The sequence below is a fragment of the Mirounga angustirostris genome, unplaced genomic scaffold (genome assembly GCF_029215605.1).
Source record: "Mirounga angustirostris isolate CCGP_5_RB_7025 unplaced genomic scaffold, mMirAng1.0.hap1 SCAF_12, whole genome shotgun sequence".
Taxonomy (NCBI): domain Eukaryota; kingdom Metazoa; phylum Chordata; class Mammalia; order Carnivora; family Phocidae; genus Mirounga; species Mirounga angustirostris.
Window position 1 is genome coordinate 1,491,364 of NW_026991720.1, and position 15,611 is coordinate 1,506,974.

The window sequence follows — 15,611 nt, forward strand, 5'->3', positions numbered from 1 at the left end:
GGGTCCACTGGTTTCTCCCCCGTCATGTGCAGACAGAACATCTCTTCTGGTCCCCCTGGAGGGGAGCAGGTGGTGGTCGGGCTCTCCGACGAGGCTCCAGGCCACAAAGGATGGAAGCACAGGCTGGGGAACCCACAGTGAGCCAACACAGAAACGGCTGCGGTGCCCGAGTTTCCCGGCACCCGGGGCAGCTCCGCAGCCGTGGCGAAGGAGCCCTCGCAGCAGGCGGCCACACCCACTCCCCACCCCACCTGCGTTGGAGACACACACGAAAAGCTGGCCCCAGGCGTCACGGCTAAGAGGTGCAGCTGATGGGAAAATCCATTCTGCAGGACCCAGCAGCTGGAACGGTCTCCTTTGGCAAAAACTACTCTCGGCCAGGAGTACCCGCGCTGCCTTGCTCTAGAGAGGTCCTTTCTTTTCACCCACTGGGAACTCAACAGTCACAATGCCCCCAGTTAGAGAAACAGACACAGGTTTACAGAGCCAATGTCCTCTGAACAACATCTGCTGCAATGCCCAGTGTGTACCCAGAACAATTCGGGGAAAATTCACGTAGAACTCCATGCTCAAAAGCCAGCAGCACCCTCAAGCTCCCAGCACCTGCATCCTTACCACTGTCTAACTGAGGACAAAAGAAGATGTTAATTAGGGCCATACATAATGAAGACAATGAATACGTTTAAACCTTTATTATTTTCACGTGCACAGCGTCCACTCAGAAACCTCTGCCAGAGAAGAAGAAAAATGGATTTTAGAACCCCTACACTGCTTAAACAAAGCCAAACAACAGGGTGCCATGGTGATGGAACAGAAAAGGATGCCCATCTCAGCGGAGTCATGGTCATGCCAAGAGAACAATGAACTTACCGAAAAAGTCGAATGAAAACGGGTCCCTTCCACCAAAAAATTCCCTGAAGACTTCATCTGGGTTACGGAATGTGAAGCCAAAATCAAACGGAGTGTCAAAATGAATTCCACCTACGTAATACAATAGAGCTTTTAGTTTTTGAATTCTTGCGTTTAGGAGGCAGTTACTTATCTACAAAACATCCTATAAATTGGAACCTAAATTAAAAAAAAATGGGTCATACACCCATGGCTTTTTTCGCAGCCTGTGACTGGTGGGGAGACTCGAGCGCGGGCTTCGCACTCCTGAAGGTCACAGCGGCGTAGTCACTAGCACTTTCTCACCATCTCTACAACGACCATCCACACACAGGAAAGCATTTTCTGTCGTGAAGCGTCATGTACATGAAGCAAGGAAACATTCACTCGCGCTCGTCACCCGGGCCGGGTCTGTGCTCAGTCTGCAGCACTAATATCCCAACGCCCACCAAGGGGCTGAGCAGGCGCGGGCTGTCACGGGCACTTCTCATCAAACACACGCACCCATGTGGGGCTGCCGCCAGCCACAGGCCCTCAGGTTTGTGGGTACCGTCTGTCCTCTAAGCCCTATGGATATTCTGACCCAGGATGAGGTACTGATCTGGGAGCACAAGCCCACAGTGTGTCAGAGCAGGGTCGTAATGGACTCCGTATCTACCAACAGCACATCCGCGCACACCATCGTCGTCTAACACGAGGCTGGGCTGTTCAATGTGGTCCACCTCACCTCCTCCTCCGCAATCCAGCCCCTTTCCAGGCTGCATGTGTGTTTCTGAAACACGCCCCGGTCCAAGAAAACTGACAAATCCAACCCCTTGTCAAGACCTCCCGTAGCCAGATGGCCTCCCTTGCTCACTATCAAGCCAAGAAAAAAATCCACATTTACGTACCTCCACCTCCACCATTTAACCCTTCTTTGCCGTATCTGTCATAGATGTCCCGTTTTTTGGCTATAAATTTAAAAAGGAGAGTCAGTAAAGAACAAGTTCTTTTCCCCTTAAAATTCACCTAAGTATTTCCAAATTGTAAACCAAGGAACCAATGCAGTTTTCAAGGTTTCACAGTTAGCTTTAAAGGAGTTTGGCCTCCCTTAAATAAAAACAGGGAAGAGGGATCTCCTTAAAAACTCGGAAAAATTTTTAAGTAGTAGGCAGTTTAAATGAAGTATTTCTTTCAGCCTACTGTACACAGAGCATGTGGCTCATGCAAACATTAAAATCACACTGCAAGTTCTAAAACTACTCGAATTCTAGATGTGTACCTTCTTACTACCAAGTCCAACTACGGGGGATAAGATCTGTGGCATGGAGAAACAGGATGGGGACTCGGTGGGGCAGGAAACCAACGTATGGAAAGCCAGATGACGCGCCAACTCTAACCCCACAGGCTTAATTCCCTTGGAAGAGCAACAGCCCAACCAAGCCTTGACGATGCTCTGCTGTCCTCTGTCTTCTATTTACCTTCTAGAACAAACAACTACCCTGCAGCCTTTGACACGTGTTTTCCCCCAAAATATCAGGTTTTACCAAATTGTGAGGTAAAATAACAGAGGTTATGGGGAAACATGCACAAGCAAACCACTGAAAGCCAGTTCATTTCTACTACCAGAGCTCTAGTAAGAATGGTAACCACACCTGCGAAGGGAACTTCTGGGCTAGAGGCTGCGTAAGAGAACATGAAAGACACTCTCCCTAAGAAAAGGGGAGAGATGAGAAACAACAGCGTCTCTATGAGAATTTAAAGGTTCTCTTCCTGACAAAAATCAACTTTGAGTTGAATTTTTTTTTTTTTTTAATCACTTGACTAAAATAAAAAAACCAGTTTGGGTTTAGTCCTCCATTTTTCTAATGTTCCTGGTCTGTGAATCCACAAATCCGGAAGTGCTGGATCAACACAAACAAGGACCAAACAAATAATGACACGGAGGTCCCACGGTGCTGTCAGTCCAGTTCAGAAAACCAGTATAAGGGGCGCCTAGGTGGCTCAGCTGGTGAAGCGCCTGCCTTCAGCTCAGGTGGTAGTTTCAGGGTCCAGGGATGGAGTCCCGCTCCCTCTCAGCAGGGAGACTGCTTCTCCCTCTCCCCCACCCCTGCTCTCGGGCTCTCTCAGATGACTAAAATCTTTAAAAAAAAAAAAAAAAAAGACAGAACCCACTATCAGGTTAAGACCTTAAATGCCACATCTGAAAAAGATTGCAATTATCAGTGTTTATGTGTTTTCTAGTAACAAGTTACTAGTGAAATAAAAGATCTGGGATTTCCTTTAAAGTAAAAGAGATGTGTTAACAGATAAAACAAGAATGCTCAACGTATTGTTAAGCAGTGGAAGGGGAGTGATGGTTACATGGAGTTCTCTCTAAAATAAAAAATGCCCTTCACAGGGCGCCTGAGTGGCTCAGTCGGTTAAGCGTCCGCGTTCGACTCAGTCATGATCCCAGGGCGCCGGGACGGAGCCCCACATCCGGCTCCCTGATCAGTGGGAGCCTGTTTCTCCCTCTGCTCCCCCGCATGAATTCTCCCTCTGTCACTATGTCTCTCTTAAAAAAAAAAAAAAAGCCTTTCACTAGTGACCCTGACCACATGTGGACACACTTGAGGCGAGCACCCACGCCCTGCAGCCAGTGAGTCCTACTCTATCCTGGGTACCTCTGCCTTGACTCACACCAGGTCATTCGATGCTGCATCCTGGCGAGGCGGTGTCAGCAGATTTCCAGTCTTCTAAAAAAGCTCCACACTGCTCTCCCAAGCCCAGGACCCACACTCTTTTCTTCACCAAGAATCTGCTGACTGAATCTGGCTAACAGCCCACCTTCTGCTTGATTCATGAAACCAGGCTAATGGGTGGGACTTTCAAAAGCCTATGCTTTCCGGGGCGCCTGGGTGGCTCAGTTGTTGAGCATCTGCCTTCGGCTCAGGTCATGATCCCAGGGTCCTGGGATAGGGCCCCGCATCGGGCGCCCTGCTTGGCGGAGGCCTGCTTCTCCCTCTCCCACTCCCCCTGCTTGTGTTCCCTCTCTCACTGTGTCTCTGTCTGTCAAATAAATAAAAATCTTTAAAAATAAATAAATAAATAAAAATAAAATAGCCATCCTGAAAGAACTGCTAGAAGTCAGGGTGCGCTACAGCACAAGTTAACTCTCAAGTATCTGCCAGGAATAAGACTCAAAGTTTCACAAGAAAAATAAGAAACTTCCTTTCTCGGTGCCCAATACCTCAGCCAGCCACATCCATACCCCACTGGCCCTGGGGAGAGCCCCAGCTCTGGACAGGTCAACTCACCATCTGATAACACCTCATACGCCTCAGCTACTTGCTTGAATTTTCTCTCTGCTTCTTCTTTATTCTCAGGGTTCTTATCGGGATGCCACTTGAGTGCCAATTTCCGGTACCTTGAAAAGAGTCAAAGAGCAGAGGTCACGTCCACGTGCAGAACTCCACTGGCTGTGGGACATCATGCGGCTGCGAGATGGATGCGGAGCTTTAAGCTCGTGACACGAACATCGATTTCAACAGTAAAAGCTCCCTCTCCCCCACCACGAAAGAAACAAGTTCTCAAATCCACCCAGCGGAATACAAACCAACCTCTAGAGATACAGGAATGTGAAAATGTGTGAGGACCAATGCGTGCAGGCCGAACTGGTCAGCGGCTGAGAGAGCACAGCACACAGAGGCAGGGGCCAGGCCTGGTCACAAAGGCATGGGTAAGGCCGACAAACCGAACCAGGGACCAGATGGGTTCTAGGAGGACAAGCTGGGGTCACATGACAAGGGTTTTTTAAAGCAGCTAACACCAAGGACGTTACAGCACCACACTCTGAGTGCCGAGTGCCAAGTCAATTCCATTCCAAAGTCCAACGTCAGTTCTCTGCGATTATTTCACATCCTCAGTGTTTGATCTACTTTAAGCAGCCAGCAGAATCCACTGTCCCAAGGCAAAGTAACAGAGGAAACCAAGTGACCTTCTTATTCCTCAGTGACAAGGGACAGGCTGGGCCTAGGTCTGAGAAGGCAAGAGTTAATTTGCTAACTATTCTGTCCGAAGATAAAATTAAACAGCAATATTCAAAGAGTGTTAAATTACATGGCCCATTTCAATAGATAAAAAGTAACAATACCCAAGGACCAGTGCAGGACTGCACAGATTATTTCATAAATACAATTACTTACGCCTTTTTAATATCCTCGGCTGAGGCATGTCTCTGCACGCCTAGAACTTCATAGTAATCCACCATGTTTTAACAGGCTGTTGGAGTGAGTCCTGCGATTAGAAAATCCACAGTCAATGACAGGACTGCCAAGGTTAGGTTCATCGTGGGGAAGGAACACAGCAGAGAGGGAGGGGAATGTCACCTCACCTGCACACTAACCACTAGCCTGTCAGGCTGGACCCTTGTCTGGGAACAGATTCCAAGACTTGTGCCCTAAGACCCTTCTTGATATAGAATAAAAAGCTCTGAAATAGCCTAATAATAGCTGCCTTAACTAAATAAAACTAACAGGTGACTCTGAGGCAGACACTCAGGGCCCACTTGACCACCAGCTGACAGGCCCTTTGTGAGTATCTTGTTTTCCTGACACGGGCCGTGCTCAGGGAGCTTTGGTTACCTCCTTCATTCAGTGCATTCCTGTGCCAGGCATTGGGCAAGACTGCACAGCCACCAGGATGAACACACTGTCCCTGTAACATGGGAACCACACAAAGACTGGGGACGAGCTGATGCGCACCTCCCCCCCCCCCCGCACCCTCCCTCAAAGTCCTGAGAAAGAAAAAGGAAATGTCTTTGACAACACAGCTATCAGAGTACCTTTACCCTCTGGCTTCAAACTCCCATCCATCCACAAAACAAACACATTACTGCCCTGCAGTCGATACTGACGAGAGAATGTCCCCACAGATCTCACCTTCAGTGGAAAACTAGCAGCAGAGATTTGCCTCACACTTACCCATGTCACTGCCTAGGGCAGGACAAGGAGAATCCGTTCTGCTTCTGCCACCTCTAACAGGAAGGGCCTTGGGTCCCACAAACCAGGTACATGTATGCTGCCTCTTCAAGTGAAATCTAATGAATTCACTTCTTTGAGTAAAACACCTCATTCAACGCGTGATCAAAAACTTACGAAGAACAGGCCTAGCCTCTGACAGGACGCATGAATTTCACCAGGAGAACAGAGCCTTCGGTCAGACTGCTCTGCCCACACCTGAAGCTGGGCTTCCCACGGCGTCCCCAGAAACTCAACTATCAGACCTCAGAGACACTCTGACTCTGAGTCAGGACATGCAATCATAGTCTTCCTAAGGCCACCGTGCCGAGGCTGAACGCGGTCTAGGTTAAATAATGTCACAACTAGCAATTTTTCCACTGCTCAAAACAAGATGCACACACAGTCGTTGCCAACGTTGGGGGACCAACCCACGGTTTAAAAAAAAAAAAATCTAGTATTACGTCATGACTCCAAACTGAAATGTACCAGCCAAGCATTTACAGAGAAACTCTGTATTTAAAGGGTCAAAAGGGGGTGCCTGGGTGACTCAGTCAGTTGGGCAGCAAACTTTCAGTTTCAGCTCAGGTCATCTCAGGGGGCTCAGGTCATGATTTCACAGTCATAGGATTGAGCCCTGCATCCGCTTCCTGCTCATGCTCATGCTCGCTCTCTCAAATAATCTAAAAAGTAATAATAATAAATAAAGGGTCAGAGGAAGCAGATGAAATCTACTCGTTACTAGTACAGGAGCTAGACACAAGGAATAATTCAAAAATATCACAAGATTGGGGCGCCTGGGTGGCTCAGTCGTTAAGCGTCTGCCTTCGGCTCAGGTCATGATACCGGGGTCCTGGGATCGAGCCCCGCATCGGGCTCCCTGCTCTGCAGGGAGCCTGCTTCTCCCTCTCCCACTCCCCCTGCTTGTGGTCCCTCTCTGTGTCTCTCTCTGTCAAATAAATAAAATCTTAAAAAAAATAAAATAAATAGGGCGCCTGGGTGGCTCAGTCGGTTAAGCGACTGCCTTCGGCTCAGGTCATGATCCCAGGGTCCTGGGATCGAGCCCCGCATCGGGCTCCCTGCTCCGCGGGGAGCCTGCTTCTCCCTCTCCCGCTCCCCCTGCTTCTCCCTCTCCCACTCCCCTGCTTGTGTTCCCTCTCTTGCTGTGTCTCTGTCAAATAAAATCCTTAAAAAAAAAAAAAAAAACCAAAGGATGATGTAAAATAGATCCCCCCCCCACCTTGAAATACCTAGAAATGTTAAAGTCCAACAAATACATTTGAAGAAGCTGAGCTGCCAGAAAGAGGCTCAAGTGCCAGACACAACCAGGAGTCTACACCAGAAGTGGTAATCCTGAGATTGGGGCCGGGAGGGGGCGGGGGGTGGGGGTCGGTCCTACGTTCTCAGGACAGGACTTGCTTTTGAAGGCACAGGAAAGAGTGGCCGCACTGCAGACAGACAGACACACACACACACACACGCCCCCCTCGTACTGTGGCTCCCCAAGGGCTGTAATTACAAGGGGGAGGAGAGAGGTTTCTCTCCAACCCGCTGCAGAGAAAGAAGCCCCCTGGGCACCTGAAGCCTGAGGGCTCGGTCAGAGGTACAGAATGAAATCTTATTACCTCCATTATCCTGCGATGCTCCACACTCTGCAGAACTAACAAATACGACCCCGGGATGGTGAGGCAAATACAGGTACACCTGAGCACTAAGTATCTCCACAAGCTAAGTCACACAGATTCCAGCAAAAAAACACAACCCCTGCTCAACAGGAGCTGACAAACTAGAGACGAGGAAAGCATGAGGAGGAGTGAGAACACCTCCAAGAATCTGAAACAAAGAACTTGAAAGGGAACATACTAAAAAAGCATTCGGGACTGAGCTTTGGTGGCTCAGTTGGTGAAGAGTCTGCCTTCGGCTGAGGTCATGATCCAGGAGTCCTGGCATCAAGCCTAGATTCGGGTTCCCTGGGGCTCCCTGTTCAGCAGGGAGCCTGCTTCTCCCTCTGCCCCTCCCCCTGCCCATGCTGTCTCTCTCAACTCAGTCTTTTATAAAAGAAGTTTTATAAATACTTTTTTTTAAACATTTTATTTATTTATTTGAGAGAGACTGAGAAAGAGAGAATACGAGCAGGGGGAAAGGGAGAAGCAGACTCCCTGCTGAGCAGGGAGCCTGATGCGGGACTCGATCCCAGAACCCTAGAATCATGACCTGAGCCAAAGGCAGACACTTAACAACTGAGCCACCCAGGTGCCCCTAAATAAAAACTTTTAAAAGTTTTTATAGATATTATAAGTTATTTACATGTTGTTTTTATAAATAAAACTTCATTTTTTTTATTGGGGGGTAGGGGGCAAGGGCAGAGGCAGAATCCCAAGCAGGCTCCACACCATGACCCTGAGGATCACAACCTGAGCCAAAGTCAAGGGTCAGATGCTTAACCCACTGAGCCACCCAGGAACCCCAATAAAAGTCTCTTTTAGGTAAACTCTACCCTCAACGTGAGACTCAAACTCACGACCCCGAGAGATCAAGAGCTGTATGCTCAGCTGACGGAGCCAGTCAGGTGCCCCAAGTACAAACAAACAAACAAACAAACAAACAAAAAGGCACATCCAGGGGCGCCTGCGTGGCTCAGTCGTTCAGTGTCTGCCTTTGGTTCAGGTCATGATCCCAGAGTCCTGGGCTCCCTGCTCAGTGGGAAGCCTGCTTCTCCCTCCCCTACTCCCTCTGCTTGTGTTCCCTCCCTCTCTTGCTGTCTCTGTCAAATAAATATTAAAAAAAAAAAAAAAAAAAAAGACATATCCAGTCATGTCATTTAACAAAACTCTTGTAGCTGACATAAAATAGGGCCCTGCAGCGCACAATTAAAAAATCCATGTTCTGGGGTGCCTGAGTGGCTCAGTCCTTAAGCATCTGCCTTCGGCTCAGTCATGATCCCAGCATCTTGGGATCCAGCGCCACATCTGGCTCCCTGCTCAGCGGGAAGCCTGCTTCTCCCTCTCTGTCAAATGAATAAATAAAATCTTTAAAAAAAAAAAAAAAAAGGAAAACAGTATCACAAAACCAGAAACGAACAACTGGACACCAAACTCATTTTCAGAAAGCCCTTCGGTCAAAGATCTCATGAAGGAAATCAGGATATATTTTGGTGAAATATCGTATATCAATTTGATCACCTGGTGAAGGAGAAATTTAGAAAAGGATGTAGAACCTCAAATACAGCAATAACAGTTCTACAGATAGGAAGGTTAAGAACTCAGAACAGACTTGAACAAGACTTACCATTTAAGAACATCAAAATACGTACTTTTCTCAAATAGAGTCCCAGAATTTTTTTAAATTACAAATTAAGGAGAGAAAACTCTATGGTGACTATTTTCTGGTAATTAGCTGTGACAGACACAGAAGAAAGAGAACGCTGCTTGGGAGGAAGACCTCCTCCTCTGTCCTGTGGCCCTTCCAGGGGGCCTCAGCCACAGACACGTGGACGGGAGAAAACTGAAGGTAACAGGCACGGACAGGAAATTCACAGGCAGGCAGGCAACAGGAAGCTTTTAGGCGCTCAGGAGAGGGGGGTCTGAGGACAGAAATGGGAGGAAGACCCTCAGCAAGGAGAGAGGTTTGGGAACACAAGGTTGCGCTGCGTTTCCTTAGGTAAAGAGGAGTCTCTGTTAATAGAGCTCTTCCTGGTGCAGGCTCTCCTTTCCTATGTAAATTAAAGCAGTTGAGGGGGAGGCAGAGGGCCTTTTCCCGCATCTGCTGGGTTTTGATTACTTTTAACTCCGATATAATCTCTAGGCAAAAGTGGCCCATCCTGGGGCAGCCTGCCATGAGCCTCTACAGTAACAGGACGACATACCCATGAGAACATGATTGTGCACAATATGGTTTTTGCAATTCTGTTTGAGTATGTTCAACATAAACTATTGAAGTATTTGTCTGAAATGCAATCAGTTACACAACATGGAAGTGAGCACCTAATTTGAAAAGGTTTCCTCGCAGGTAGTTACAACATTCAAAACACACTGGTCGGCCAGTGACTGGTCGGCCAAGTTCAGTCTCCAAATTACTTGCCACAGAAGAGGTCCCAATTCTCATGACCTAGAAGCACAGCAAGCTTTATCTTCAGGAAGTAAAAACCTAACCACCCACAACAAGGCAAGGGCAGCCAGAAAGAGCAGAAAAATCAGCATCCTAGCATCTCCACTTCAAAGGGCTAATAATTAACTACGCCAGATTACTGTCCCTTGTGGGCCCCAGCTGTTGCTGCGTGCATCTGCGGGAACCTTGGAGCGCCCAGCAGCGACAGGACAGGTCAACCCACGGTTACCAACGCGCAACAAAGGGAGAAATCTCAGGACCAGGCTCTCGCTTTCTAACAGCTGAACCATCACCAGAGCCACACGTGGTCAGAGGTCATCTGGTGTGTCGGATGCCACTGCTAAGGTGTCCTTGGTACCACTTCAAAGCTGGATTCAAGTCCAAAGGCTTCTCTTTATCTGCAAGGATGTGCCGTCTTTGTGCAAATGAGGGTGGCAGCGTGGCAGCAAGATCCTCAAGGCAGTCGGTGCAGAAGTGGGTGGAAATGTGGCCTCAACACGCCAGGTGGTAGACGCCCTGGCTACCGAACCACCTAAAAATATCCCCCAGGACAGGCGCCCCCCCGGGGGGGGTGCACAAGCACCACCAATTTAATATAACCTGGGAAACAACCAACACTTGAATAACGGCTATTCTCGTTTCTTTCTCAAAGGCTGTGCCCAGAAGAAAACGCAAATGAACTGAATGAGACCGATCATCTGGAGAGTCCAAAACCTCACCCTCCAGCCACCTCTCCAGCACAAGGCTGCTGGCACCTCCACCTTTCTCTGCTCCTGCACCCAGTCCTGTCTAGCTCCCCTCAACACCAGGACCACCACTTGAAGCTTACTCTTACTAAGGTCAAGAGGAAAATCTTGCGCAGTTTGACTCCCCAAAGCCCTCAGCACACGGGGGCTTTCCAGTCCCGTCTCCGTCCCCTGGTTTGTTCTCCCAAAGAGCCGTTGTGAACACAGGGTAGGGAAGCTAGGGTTCAGATCCCTCTTCTCATGCTACACTCATGTGTTTTCATCCACTCCCATCATGCAAATACCATCTATTTCGCAATGATTCCCAAATTTAAGCTCCAATCCTAGGTCTCTCTCTGGCACTTCAGACATGAATAGACAGATGACTACCTGACATAGCTACTTGGCCGTGTGACAGACCTCCCAAACAGACCAGGACCAAATTTCACTGGATGCTCCCTACCCCACTCCTCGTCTTTCTCTAGTAAATTCTGCCTTCCGCTTCCAGGCTTTTGACTGGAAACTTTTGTCCTCATCAACACTGCTACCCACCCACCCACCCACCCCACATACACACACACAAAGTAATCCACAGTTCTGTCTGATATGTCTGCCAACTATCCCAAACCCCTTCAACTTTTCTCTATCTTTAATGGCACCAGCCCCTCCTACTGCTGGAGCCTCTTAATCATACCCTCTTCTCTCACAGCCAAGGTAAGCTATAAATATGCTGGGGCTATCACAGCAGATACAATATGGTGCCCGCACTGGACAGAACCGGCTATAAAGGACACGGTCAGCTCTGCTGGGGATGACATGGAGTGAGACTTGACTTCACTGGTAATGCAGGCTCTGGGGCAGGAAAGTACAGGATGAGCCTAGGACATGCTATTGAGCAAGTAAGTAAAGATGTTAGCAAAAAGTATAGGCCTGGTCAAAAAAACAAACACCAAAACTAGAACTCTAACATCTTGGAAGTGGCTAAGAATCAACAGCAACTAAATGCCACCTGGGCTCAGGACTGGTGTGTGGAGCACAAGGCCAAGAGTGGAATGCTGGCAGGTGCAAATCAAGTTCACGGTTCACAGTACTGCAGGAACGCGGACCTCTTCGCTTCAGTAAACGGACTGTGGTTCCACAGAGTATTAAGGAAAGTCGGATCAAAGGTAGACAGGAAATGGTCCTACTGTCTTGATGACTCTACTATAAATCTGAAATCACGCTGGGGGGGGGGGTGTGCAAAAAGTCAAAAAGAACAAGTACAGCCAGGTCCAAAGGCCATCGGAACAAAACTGATGGAGCAGTGGCGACCAGAAGGGAATCAGACCATCAGAATGACCGCCATGCACTCAAAATACACACCAGAACAAGAATCAAAAACTTACTATGCTCCCTGTCCTGTACAAACTACATTCGCAACCAAATAAATGCAGAGCCATCTTTCTTTTTAAAGAATGCCAGCGAACAAATGCAGGAAAAATGCCAGAATGAGAAAATGATGATTGTGAAAATAACCTAGTGCCTCTCAAAGCACAGACTTGAGCCAGCAACACCAGCATGTCCCTGTTAAATAAAAGGACCTCTAAAGTAACCAAGTTTCAACTTTGCCTCATAAAGCATCCCCACTACAATAACCACTAATTAGTCCAACTTTCTCTGCCTGAACCAACCCCAGGGAGCAGCCATCAAGAGCGGACAGTTTTGGATTCTTTCCGCTGAACAGTGGGGCCTCCAGGGAGCTGTCACCCTTTGGTCCCTGGTTCAGGTTACACAACGCAGGCTGAATTTCTCTTCCACAGTAACTGTATCGGGCTCCCTGCTCCGCGGGGAGCCTGCTACTCCCTCTCCCACTCCCCCTGCTTGTGTTCCCTCTCTCGCTGTGTCTCTCTGTCAAATAAATAAAATCTTAAAAAAAAAAAAAAACTTTTTAATCCACATGACATGTTTGTACTAGTGACATTACATTCAGTTTAGTAATAATTCAGGCTTCCAACATTCAAGGGCTTTATCTTCATGAATTTTTCACTCTCTCGACTAACAGGGCCTTACATCTCGTGGCAGTTCTTCCTAAGAACTCTGCCCTGATCCCTGCTTTGAGCAAGCTCCAAGGCTGCAATTCCTTAGTACCCAGAATCCAGGGACGGTCCGAGCGTCACCAACAAAAGGTAACAAGACTACCATACTTCTCTGAACCTGGACCATCAGTGCTAAGTCAACCCTCCTAAGAAACATTCCTGAATTCAATCATCAACGTCAACTGCGCCTGTCTTTTTAAGTCTCTGGTCCCTGTCCTGCCTCTATGCAACCGTGGCTCTTCCGACAAAGGGGCTGCACAGCTTGCCTCATCCATTCCCCTTGGTGATGCTGGCCCACTGTTCTCATCAGCTAAAACCTTTCTGGTAACAAGTCCACCATCAACATAGTTACTCTCAAAGAAAACAATGACATAATTCTGAGTCAATTTAGTCATACAAATTTACTATTTATAACAATCGTACGCTAGCTTTGGGAATAAGCACCAAGTTTAGCAGACAAGTGAACAACTTAGTCATGGACAGTTAACACAAATATGCCCAGAGTGTGGGGGAGAGGGTATGGAGACAGTGGGGCAAAGAAAGCGTAAAAAAACACTGCCACTTCCTGAAGAGCTGGAAAACAGAAAAGTTGCCTGTGGAGAGAGGCGAAATTATCTCCAACTGAAGTGACAGCATACGCAGACAGAACTATAAAAGCACATGGCCCGTGTGAGAAGCAACTAGTAAGGCAAGACTAGTACTCGGCTTACCTGGGAGGGTCGAGAAGGAAGATACAATTCAAGAGTAATTTTAGAACATGCCAAAGAAATAGGACTTCTCGATTATAAGCAAAAGGCTTTTTAAGCAATGATCTATCAGGGGTGTATTTGAAAAATCACTTGTAAGCACAAGATACGTCAACTTCTAAAGGAAGTATGTTTGTTTGTTTGTTTTTAAAGATTTTATTTATTTGACAGTGAGAGATACAGTGAGAGAGGGAACACAAGCAGGGGGAGCGGGAGAGGGAGAAGCAGGCTTCCTGCTGAGCAGGGAGCCCGATGCAGGGCTCGATCCCAGGACCCCGGGATCGTGACCTGAGCCGAAGGCAGACGCCTAACGACTGAGCCACCCAGGCGCCCCTACCTTTTCTCATTTTTAACAAATGCCAAGAAGATAAACAAGTTTTAACATAAACTCAAAAATATGCTCTATAAAGACAATAAAATGAAAATACCCTAAGATCCACAAATAAAGATCTAATAAGGCACGGAAGACCCTGGACGTCGCCACGGAAGCTGCAGAGCGGGCTCAAGTAGGGACACCACCGCGTCCCCCACGCAGTGTCAGCCACAGGCTAAGGACCCTGCCCTCTGCTCACAGCTTCAGAGCAAGGAAGGGTAAGAGGAGTAAGTTAAACTTAACAAAATCCACCAATTATCTATGACTAACCTCAGAACTTTATACAAAATAAAATTCCACGTATACATTTGTATCCGTAATTTCCCTACAGAACGCAGTATTTCAAAATACTAACAGCCTTTTCTAAAACAATATAAACCCATACACTAAATTGTATGTCCCATTGTAGAGTACAGGATAAAAGAGCCTGGAAACTTAGAAATACTACCCAATTCCAAAATAACTTTAACTAAACTGCTGCTCAGCCACGAGATATGCAGATAAAATCAGATTTTATATAGACTATTTCCTTACCCACAGATAAACTAATCCCAATCTTTAATCCAATTTTCCTAAAGCATCAAATACATCCATTTATTCTCAAAACAACACCATGTGTGGCGACAAAACATTTAAAACGGGGGCTTTGGGCGCCTGGGTGGCTCAGTTGATTAAGCGACTGCCTTCAGCTCAGGTCATGATCCTGGAGTCCCGGGATCGAGTCCCGCATCGGGCTCCCTGCTCGGCAGGGAGTCTGCTTCTCCCTCTGACCCTCCCCACTCTCATGTGCTCTCTCTCATTCTCTCTCTCAAATAAATAAAATCTTTTAAAAAAATAAATAAATAAAAATAAAACGAGGGCTTTACCGTCCCTTCTCCCCAGCTACAACCGCAAGCAAGTCCCACGGGGGCCGTGAGCACGTGCAATCCCGCTCTCACCTAGGACTCCCCGCGACCAACACACACGCCAGAGTCCTACACCCCGTTGGGTCTTCCAGGGGCAACTGCCGTTACAGAGGACAGGCAACACCAGAAAAGTAAGAGCCTCGGAGGGGCTGAGACTCCCACCCCGTGCCTTCTCTTTCCAGGTGTGCCCAAGACCAGGAGGATTCCTCCCGCTCTCTGCTACTCTGCCGGGAGAAAGGGGCTCCTCTCCTGCATCCAGGTGCCGAGAAGGAAGCAAACACTCTGTGAAAGAGCCGACCACGTAAACTAAAGCACAGATGCCCACAAAGGCCTCAGGCGGGTGGAAACTGCAGCCAGCACACATGTGAAACCTCACTGCCTCACTGGGCGAACTGCTCCCAAAAGGCAGCCATTAATCCTGAAGTCGTCACAATGGAAGAGACTTTGAGACCTCAGTCCCCTGGTCACACCAGCCACACTTCAAGGGCCCCACAGCCACATGAGGCTACTGACCTCACTCTGGAAAGCACAGGCAGAGAACAGAGCTCACAACTCATGGGGAGTCTAAAACAGCCTCACAGAAATCAATTCAAGGTTAAAGGAAATTTAGAGGAGTGGGAAGAAAATTCTCTCACTAATCTTTTCTAGTGGATACTCTGAAACTTCTCTCATTTCCCACTAACTGGACCTACTACTGTATTTAAAGGAAGCTATAAAAAGCAACACTTTCTATTCTTTCAGTTAAGAACAAATGCTTCTGGGGCGTCTGCCTGGCTCAGTCAAAAGAGCGTGCAACTCTTGACCTCGGGCTTC

At 47.8% G+C, this 15,611-nt stretch overlaps 1 protein-coding gene across 13 annotated transcripts in view; it reads right to left on the reverse strand.

The window, feature by feature from the left end:
- The window catches only part of DNAJB6 (DnaJ heat shock protein family (Hsp40) member B6), a 68,399-nt gene that overhangs the window by 38,414 nt on the left and 14,374 nt on the right, over positions 1-15,611 (reverse strand). For 12 of the 13 annotated variants that reach the window (XM_064575653.1, XM_064575658.1, XM_064575649.1 and 9 more), the window contains exons 2-5: positions 5,055-5,145; positions 4,167-4,276; positions 1,779-1,838; positions 871-981 (exon numbers count right to left, since the gene is read on the reverse strand). In XM_064575653.1, coding sequence (XP_064431723.1) covers positions 871-981; positions 1,779-1,838; positions 4,167-4,276; positions 5,055-5,119 — 346 coding nt within the window. In that variant the 5' untranslated portion in view covers positions 5,120-5,145. Of the gene's footprint in view, positions 1-870; positions 982-1,778; positions 1,839-4,166; positions 4,277-5,054; positions 5,146-5,831; positions 6,646-15,611 lie in introns of those variants that run through there. The other variant, XM_064575650.1, reaches the window with a different exon arrangement.